Here is a 9,780-nt window from a genome sequence, read left to right as displayed (position 1 = left end):
GTCCTGTGCCCTTGCTGCAGCTTCTGGGTGTCTCATATTCTCACCATGACAGGCGCAGCTGCACCAGGGGAGTGTGGCTCTCCCTTTCCATGTAGAAACATGTGTACGCATGCGTGCATGCGTGCGTGAAGCTGACAGCTTCAGGGCTGGAGCAGAGAATGGGAAGGATAAGTCATGCCTGCCTCAACAGTAAGGATCTCCACCAGAGGACACAAAATTGTTATCAGAAAGTAGGAAAATAAACATTAGGGCTTTAATCCTCTTAAATAAAATTTTTAAATTAAACATCAACATTTAAAGACACCAGTGTGCAGTTCTATTTTGAGAAAGTCCATTTTGCCAGGAAACATACCTTGAGGTCGTTAGTAACTAGCTGGGTATGATTTAAATGTGTCTGCATTTAGGTGAACAAAACAGGGTAAAATAAACTTGGCCAAGGTCAATTCCTGGCCAAAGAAAGGTGCTGAGGATTGTCAGTGCCCACACACATTTCTCAGTGGTCAGTTTCAGTCGGCTGTTGACTGATGACAAACGAACTCACTGTTCTTCACAAAGATCATACTATTTTTAAAGTAAGAAAAAGGTTTCAACTCTTGCCTTCCCTTTAATGAATGAAATGTACAATGGGCTAAGTGTGCCAAGTTGCTCACGCACCGCAGTGAGCCGCGGGGACACTCAGTGCAGACTGGTGCGTCCACGCAGCCAAATGAAATTCCCCGATTTTTATTTGTTTAAAATACTTTGGTGTCAGGAGAGTCTGGGCAGACACGTAAACTCATGATGCTCTGGACACCCGGCAGGGCCCACCGAGCTCTTCAGAAAGTCTGTGGAAAGACTCAACGTGTGGCACTAACAATCAGGGAACGGACTCCTGAATCAGGGTTCAGTAACGCAACTGTGCAATCGGCTTCATTTTCTGTTTAGCCACTAGTTACTTCGCTTTCCAACAAGGTTTGGGAAAAGGTCAAATGTGCTCACAGATGAGAAACAATGAAGCAGCCTTAGGAGTTACAGCATTAAAAACCACCCACCCCATCAACGGCAGCTAAGCCTCCTTCACCACCCCCACCAGGGCGGGTCTCAGAGTGCGCCCATGCAGCTTGTACCCCACTTTGCTAACTAGGGCCACTGTGCCCGGCTCCTTCCCCTCTACCGGCGCGTGGAACAAGGCCTCATGTTCATAAGGGTCGAACTTGGCTCCGACAGGGTTCAGCTTGAGCAAGCCGTGCTTGGTAAACACCTTCTGGATCTGGACCTCAGTCATGACCAGCCCCTCGTAGAGGTTCTTCAGGTGAGGGTTACCGTCCTTAATTTCTTCTTTTGGAACACACTGCGTGGCCTTCTCCAGAACGTCAGCTACCTCCAGCAAGTCCTTGCAGAAAGCCTGAATGCCTAAAGTGAAGGAAGATCATTCGCACTCGGTAACAATGCACACGGCAGTTCCAAACTGTGAGCACTGCTGACCTGATGGGTAAGCAATTCAGTAACTTGTCACATCAGTCGCCTCAGAAGTCCAATAGTTTGGTCATTTTAAGAACCACCACCACAAAACCCCCAAAAGTCATTTATGGGATGAGACCTAGAATTTACTAAAGTGTGAAGAAAGGAGCATAGCAGAGGGGAAAATACCCTCGTGACATCCAGGCCCAGATGTCGAGTAAGCAGTAAGATACAGAGGACTGGAACGTGGAGGATCTGAGCTAGAAGCGAGACCTGTGTGTGGATGCCACTAAGCCCAGAGGAGTATGCAAGTTACTCAGGGAGCACAGCAACGGGGGTGAGGAGGCCTGGTGCCGAGTCCCCAGGAGCCTAGACATTTACAGGTCAGAAAGGTTAGAGGCACAGTAACAAGGAACAGGCCACAGCATCCAGGAAAGTGTTTCAAGGAGCCGAGCGCTTCAGTCTCTGTGCATGCGACGATGACTCTGGCTCTTAGTTCCCACGTGGCCTCTCACCCTGCCTGGCCTGGGGCAAACCACTGACCCTCCTTGAGCCTTAGGCTCTGCATCCCTAACACCAACTGTCAGTCACGCAGAGGCCCACGGCCAGCACTCAAACACCAGCCTGTGGAGCTGGGAGCCTGGGTTATTTACTAGCTTTGTGATGTGTGGTGGATCACTAAACCTCAGTGATCTCAACTGTAAAATGGGAATGACAGTGACAAAAATATCCAAAGGTGGCAATGCATACAGCATGCTGGGAGCTCTGAACTGACGCCAGTGTTGCCTCCGGAGCGCGAAGGGGATGGGCGTCAGAGGCCGGCCCGCTGCAGGCTCCCACCGAGGTCTCTATGTGGGGGTGGACATGCCTAGTCACAATCCTTCATGCAGGGGCTGCCACTGCTGGGCCCCGCCCCACAGCCTTGCTCTCTGACACTGCCACACGCATGGCCTTCCTCACCGCCCCGATGGGATCCTTTCCAGAATCCACACCACGCTGCGTTTTAAGTACCGTATAATTTTGCCTCCTCCACCAGTTTTTGGCTCCTCTGCCGCAAGTTCTCAGTGTCTGCCAAAGCTCGTTTATATTTTTCCTAAAAGAAAAAAAGGAAAAGGGAGATTTGTATTAATACAGAACAAAGTCATAGGAAAGCAAGCCATTTGTGGGATGAGACCCAGAATTGACTAAATTTACTAAATATAACTGACTCTGAGTCAAAACAGCAGTAACATTCATTATTACCTTTGAGATGTGACTAAGCAGTCCAGCTTAATGAAAGCTGCCCTCACACTCTAAATGTTCAATGCTGCCCAGAGGGGGCTCAGTTCAAATACTCTTTGTGTGATCATCTGAGTTCTAGTATATTCCTCATGTCTCACTACCTTCCTGTAAGCTCACTCATTTGAGCTTTTCTTTTTTTTGGAGACAAGATCTCACTCTATCGCCCAGGCTGGAGTACAGTGGTGTGATCTTGGCTCACTGTAGCCTCAACCTCCTGGGCTCAAGCAATCCTCCCACCTCAGCCTCCTGGGTTGCTGGGACGACAGGAGTGCACCATCATGCCCAGCTAACTTTTTATTTTTTAGAGACGGAGTCTCACTATGTTGCCCAGGCTGGTCCTGAACTCCTGGGCTCCAGCAATACTCTTGCCTCAGCCTTCCAAAGTGCTATCAGAGAGGTAAGGCACTGTGCCCAGCTAGCTTTTCTCTCTTTAACATTTCCCGAACTGCTCTGTGGGGGCCTCTACACCGCATCTATTTGCAGTCTTCAGGCAATCACTGTGCAGTAGCGAGGGGCAAGGGCCCCAAGACCAGATGCTCCCGGCTCGAGCCCTGGGCTCTGCACCTGGCAGCAAGAATGAGCACAGGTAACGGGCGTGGAACGGTGCAAGCACTCAGGGTCTGATGTCATTCTGAAACCCTTAAGGAACTTGATTTGTGCTACCCATGTGTTTTCACATGCAGTAATAATCCATATAACTAATTCGTAAAACTCCTACCTGCCTCTGAGAGCATGACATAAAACCACACTCCTGCCCCCAACTCTTGTACTTAGAATGTTCTGCTGCTTCTCCTAAGTCCCGGCCTAACACCTTACTGAGTAGTCCTCATTTGTAAAGTTTAATTCAACGACAAATACAGCGTGTAATGATTATTCTCTTGCTGGAATCGGAGCCGCACAGGATTTGGGTTCTACTCCTTGCTTTGGCCGTAACTGGCCACCTGAGCCCCCTGCAGGCTATGGACAACGGCTGAACTCTAGCTTTGGTCTGTCACCAGTGAAACCTGGAACCTTTACGTTGCCCATGGGAGAAACAGTTCAGCTGAGCCCGTCCCCACAGGAGCCTGACAGTCCTCACCACAGTCTCCTTCAGCTGCTCCTCCAACTTGACCTTCTGTTCCTGGAGGGTCTTCTCTGTAGCAGGAGGATCTGCCTTCTGTTCACCCTGACCCACGTCCTCTTCCGGGTTCTGGCCACTGTTCTTCTGTTTCGTGGCTGTGCACAACAACCGTGGAGAGGGCCTGCAGAGAAGTCCACACAGAAGAAATGAAGACTTTGTTTCTGTGCTTATTAAAATCAGATGCATGATTTTAGAAACTTAAAATAACTTGCAACCTCCGCCTTCCGGGTTCAAGCAATTCTCTTGCTTCAGCCTCTGGAGTAGCTGGGATTACAGACCTGTGCCACCACACCCAGCTAACTTTTTATATCTTTAGTAGAGGTGGGGTTTCCCCATGTTGGCCAAGCTGGTCTTGAACTCCTGACCTTGTGATCCACCCGCCTCGGCCTCCCAAAGTGCTGGGATTATAGGTGCAAGCCACTGCGCGGGGCAACTTAAAATAACTTCAAACTGTTTAATATTACTCAGGGAGAAAACACTTCTCTTAGATCCATAAAGGCACACTGTAAAGCTATGCTCGTAAACGTAAATATAATGCGCCTTTATCAGATCACAGATAAACATATATGTATTTTTAGAGACAGGGTCTCTCTCTCATATATACATATATATATATATATATATATATATTTTTTTTTTTTTTTAATTTTCATTTTTTATTTTTTGAGACAGAATCTTGCTCTGTCACCCAGACTGGAGTACAGTGCAACCTCTGTCTCCCGGGTTCAAGAGAACCTCCCACCTCAGCCTCCTGACTATCTGGGACTACAGGCGCTCGTCACCACACCTGGCTAGTTTTTGAATTTTTAGTAGACATGAGTTTTCACTATGTTGGCCAAGCTGGTCTTGAACTCCTGACCTCAAGTGATCCACCCGCCTTGGCTTCCCAAAATGCTAGGATTACAAGCATGAGCCACCTCACTTGGCCTCTCTCTATAAATTTTTAGAGACAGGGTCTCACTATCACCCACGCTAGAGTACAATGGTACAATCATAACTCACTGTAACCCTGAACTCCTGGGCTAAAGTGATCCTCCCACCTCAGCCTCCCAGACTGCTGGGATTACGGGCATGAGCCACTGTGCCTGGTCTTTTTTATTTATATAAGATCTTCTGTAGCACGTGCCTAAACTTACACGCCAATGTGCCAAGTTACAGTACTTGGTATAGAACAGACTAACCTCCTCTTTCCATTCTAAGGTGACTTCTGAGGCAGCCAGCCCAGACCTCACCACATATTTATGGAATAGCTACTACTAGAGGTGAGACCCGTTGCTGATCCTGATGACAAAGATAGACCCAGCAGAGATCTTGCCCACAGGGCACTTGCCACCATGCAAAAAAAGACATCTAAACACCAAGAACTGTAATTTGGGATTTAAAAATGATTAAAGCTGGGTGCAGTGGCTCACACCTATAATCCCAGCACTTTGGGAGGCTGAGGCTGGTGGATCACCTGAGGTCAGGAGTTCAAGACCAGCCTGACCAACATGGAGAAACCCTATCTCTACTAAAAACACAAAATTAGCCAGGTGTGGTGGCACATGCCTGTAAACCCAGCTGCTTGGGAGGCTGAGGCAGGATACTCGCTTGAACCTGGGAAGCAGAGGTTGCGGTGAGCCGAGATTGTGCCATTGCACTCCAGCCTGGGCAGCAAGAGCAAAACTCCGTCTCAGAAAAGAAAAAAAAAAAGAAAAAGGAAAAAAAAAGGTGATTAAAAAAAAGGAACTATGTGCTTTGGGAGGCTCAGAATAGAAGGACATACCTAGCTTGGGGAAGGGAAGACCATGAAAGGCCTTGAAGGATAGTTAAGAGTTACACAAAAGGGATCGGAGGTGGGACTGGGTCGGGATAGATGCAGCTTCAGGAAGAGGAAAGTGCTTGGTCAAAGGCGTGGACAAGAAAGCGTGGGGTATGTACAGGTAAAAGAGACCAAGAACTCTAAAACTACTATTGCAAGTGACTTAAGGCATTATCTGATCCTATGCCCACCGCCCACCGGGAAAAGGTTAAGTGATAAGCCCAGGTCACAAAGCCATTAATGAATGATAAAGCCTTAAAACCTAGATTTCGTCATCAGGACCAGAGGAACGTTTTTTTTTGTTTGTTTTTTGTTTTTTTTTTTTGAGATGGATTCTCACTGTCACTTAGGCTAGAGTGCAGTGGCATGATCTCCACTCACTGCGACCTCCGCCTGCTGGGTTCAGGCAATTCTCCTGCCTCAGCCTCCTGCGTAGCTGGGACTACAGGCACATGTTACTATGCCCGGCTAATTTTTTGTATTTTTAGTAGAGAAGGGGTTTCGCTATGCTGGCCAGGGTAGTCTCAAATTCCTGACTCCATGATCTACCAAACTCGGCCTCCCAAAGTACTGGGATTACAGGTATGGGCCACTACACCCAGCTTGAGGAACTCTTTTTAAATTATGCCACAGTCCAATCTGTGAATAAACTATGATAGATTTTCTTCCCAGATTAAAACAGGAAGACTGTCAGCACATGGAATTCACAGGCAAGGTGGTTTATTGCAGCACTGTGGAGTGACAAGTTGGAAACAATGTTTGTCAGTGAAGAAATGGTTGAATAAACTTGCTAACACAATCTGGAATATTATGCAGCTACTAAAAATGAGTTAAGGTTGGGCAGTGGCTCACACTTGTAATCCCAGCACTTTGGGAGGGTGAGGAGGGTGGATCATGAGGTCAGGAGACCAAGACCAGCCTGGCCAACATAGTGAAACCATATCTCCAATACAAAAATTAGCGGGGCGTGGTGGTCAGCACCTGTAATCCCAGCTACCAGCAGGCTGAGGCAGGAGTATCCCTTGAACCCAGGAGGCAGAGGATGCAATGAGCTAAGCTCTCGCCACTGCACTCCAGCCTGGGCAACAGAGCAACACTTCATTTCAAAGAAAAAAAGAGTTACATTGGTATTTCATGGACACACTTCGGGTGTTTTGTTAAGAAATGCAACTTACAGAGAAATACACAAAACAGGATTCCATTTTTGTAAAGCCAAACTAGAGATCCTGCGTACCTATTCATGTTTTAGATCTGTGGAAAGAAGCGGAGTGGGAGGATCCATTACAATCTTGCCATGGGGATGGAAAGTGATGACCTTTTTATTTTTTCTCTTGATTTAAAAAGCTAAGAATCTAAATAAAAACTGAGTGTACTGAGTGTGCTGTGAGGGAGGCCCACCTCCCTCTCCAGCTGCTCTGTCTGGGGGTGTGACAGCCACCAGGCTTTCTGCAGGTCAGCTCTGCACAGCCCCGTTTCGGAAGTACAGCCAACACAAGGTGTGGACAGGAACGCAACAGGACCCAGACTGAGCGCCGTCTCGCTCTGCAGAGGGAAACTGAGTCTCAGAGAGCCTAGTTACTGTGAGAGCTATGACTACCAGTCAGCTCTCCTGACTCTCCCTAGTTGAGCATCATTCCACAAAACTACCCTTCCAGAGACAGAAATGATACTGACTTGCTGGTCACTTTCCTGGCAATTAATTCCAATACAAAACCACTAACTACTTGACCAAAGTCTTTTTACTCAAGTGTTCCACGTGGGTTGCTGCTCTTGGCTCCTAAGATTTTAAGACATAGTTTATTAAGCTAGCACTCACCCCTTAATCACCTCCACTGAAAGTGATCTTCACCTCACCTGCCTGCTCTTCTTCAGGGAAAAGCGCATTTCGCTGCCCAGCTTTTAACTCAATTTGGCCCTCGGTGGCTTCTCTCATCAATAACTTGGTTCTAGGCAGTTCCTCCAGTAAACAACACACTAAATACTTGCCATACTAACTTCTGGGGCAGAACTTTTAAAAACCACAAGCGGCAGCATTTAAAAAAAAAAAAAAAAAAAGAGGGCACTGACTTTCATGACCCTCAAGCCCGAAGCGTGCGCTTGTCTAAAACTCTTCGTCCAGCAGTAGCACAGGCTTGACTGCTCTTTTGACCTCAGACGCTGGAGAAGGCGGAGTGATGAAATTCGAGGCTGGGTGGAAAAAGCCCGTGAACGGTCAACACGCGCCTTGCGACACGAACTTCCCGAGCACCGCTGTGGCCCCGGCTTCCAGCCGCCGCACGGAAATGAGTAACTACAGCTCCTACCGAGGGCACACCCGGCCGGGCTCGACCTTGCGACGTGACTGACCTTGGACAAGCTTTTTCAACCGCACGAGTGCCGCCGCCTCTGCGTCCATGAGCGCCTGGGCCATAGGCGCGCGCGAGGCGTCGCCCGCAGGCCCCGGCCCTCACGCGCACGTGGGCCACCGTCCCTCCCAGGCCGGACGCCCCCGCGCTGCGGTCCTCTCCTTCTAACAAAGCGCCCGCCCGCTCCACGCTTCCCGTCCAGGAGGCCATGCTCGGCCTTTCCCAAGCCTCGTGCGGGCAGCCCGGCCGCAGAGCAGGCCCCGGCCGGGCGGTATGGATTCCGCAGCGGGGAACCGCGAGCCCGAAGACGCCCAGCTTCAGAGCCGAGGCTAGGAAGGAGTTCCTGGGGCCAGGAAAGGCCCCAGTCGGAGCGGGGGTTGGCGCTCCCACCTCAGCCCGGGAAAGCCGAGTGCCCCTTACCTGAGAGACAACGCCAAAGCCGGAAGACTGCGCTGCACTAGCCTCACGCACTGAGCCGCCATGACTGCCACCGTCTGCCGCCGTAGCCGCCGTCACCGCGCACGCACCAGGCATGCGCGTAGGCAGCTGTAGCCTCTTCTCCGCCCCACTACTTTGCCTCAGCCAATCTGTAACCGCTTTTTCCGTTATGGACAGGCAAGGGTCACCAATAATTGTGGGTCACAGAAGACCACCTTCATCCCTCCCGGTGGGCGGGGCCTGAGGCTTCCGGGCGCCCCCCAAAGAGGTGAAAGGTGAAGTGTTGGGAGGAGCCTCCAGTGGGCGGGGCGATGCCGGGAGGAGCCAATGAGGAGGCAGCGTGAGGGGGCGGGGCCGGCGCCGGGCTCGGGGGCATGCGTCGTGGCGGGCAGGGAGGGACCTGGGAGCAGGGTTTGGGGTTCAAGCGCAGTGCCAGCGTCCGGCTTTCCGGGCCGCTCCCACACCTGCGCGGTCACCCCTGGCCTCCGTTTGCTCTGGCTCTGGGAACGGGCGTGGGGAGGCCTGTTGACCCTTACACCCCGGCTCTGGAGCGGCGCAGAACACTTCGTGTTTGCCAAGTGCGCTAGTGCTGCCCGAAAAGCGGCGCAGGTGCTTGAGAAATAACCGCAGAGGCAGCCCTTGGGAAGGCGCGCCCATCCTACGCTGCTTCTGCGGGCGCCCGAGGCGGAGGGGAGAAGGCACTGGGGTCTCCGTCTCAACCAGTGAGTTCTGGTGAGACGGGAAACAAACCCCAGGAAGCAAATGGGACAAAAATGTTAGCGGTTTCGATGATGCTGGATGCTGGGAATATTTTGTACCTTTCTGTATTTTCAGTTTTCTCCAAACACGAAAACCATACTAAAAACAGCGTATAGAAAACGTTGGAACACAACTAAAGCTCAAAAATGCACGCGTTTTCATAACCTGACCGAGGTCCGTGCTGCTGTAGCGCGTACCCCCAAGAGCAGAGGTGCCGGGAGAGCCGGGGCCGCGAGGTCTTACCGCCCTGGTGCTGTGCCTGCTCGCAAGCGTGGTCCTCGCGGGAGATAGGGCCTGGCTCCCACTTCAGCACAGGCTGGCTTCCAGTGCAGTTCTGACGGCCAGGATCTGAGGGCTGGAGCCCATGCCCTCCCCAGGATCTGAGGGCTGGAGCCCGTGCCCTCCCCAGGATCTCAGGGCTTGAGCCCGTGCCCTCACCAGGATTTGAGGGTGGAGCCCGTGCCCTCCCCAGGAACCCAGGGCGCGAGCTGGTGGCTTCTCGAGTGGAGTGTTGCCTGCTTGTTGCATTAGTGAATGTAGGACCGTTTGAGTAAAGGACCAAACCTTTATTCTTTTGCTTTTTTCCCATTGAAACC

The 9,780-nt window shown here is 50.8% G+C and overlaps 1 protein-coding gene across 1 annotated transcript; it reads right to left on the bottom strand.

The window, feature by feature from the left end:
• Window positions 1-231: 231 nt before the first annotated feature.
• Window positions 232-8,519, bottom strand: GRPEL1 (GrpE like 1, mitochondrial). Its single transcript, XM_003934644.4, has 4 exons — window positions 8,408-8,519; window positions 3,800-3,962; window positions 2,452-2,533; window positions 232-1,392 (listed from the first exon to the last, which is right to left on the bottom strand). The coding sequence occupies exons 1-4, from the start codon at window positions 8,467-8,469 to the stop codon at window positions 1,046-1,048; spliced, it is 654 nt and encodes a 217-aa protein (XP_003934693.2). The 5' UTR covers window positions 8,470-8,519; the 3' UTR covers window positions 232-1,045.
• Between the last annotated feature and the right edge of the window lie 1,261 nt (window positions 8,520-9,780).

This window comes from Saimiri boliviensis, chromosome 3, assembly GCF_048565385.1.
Source record: "Saimiri boliviensis isolate mSaiBol1 chromosome 3, mSaiBol1.pri, whole genome shotgun sequence".
In the NCBI taxonomy this organism is placed as follows: Eukaryota; Metazoa; Chordata; class Mammalia; order Primates; family Cebidae; genus Saimiri; species Saimiri boliviensis.
Note: the sequence above shows the minus strand (reverse complement) of the source record. Positions and strands in the feature narration are given on the sequence as shown.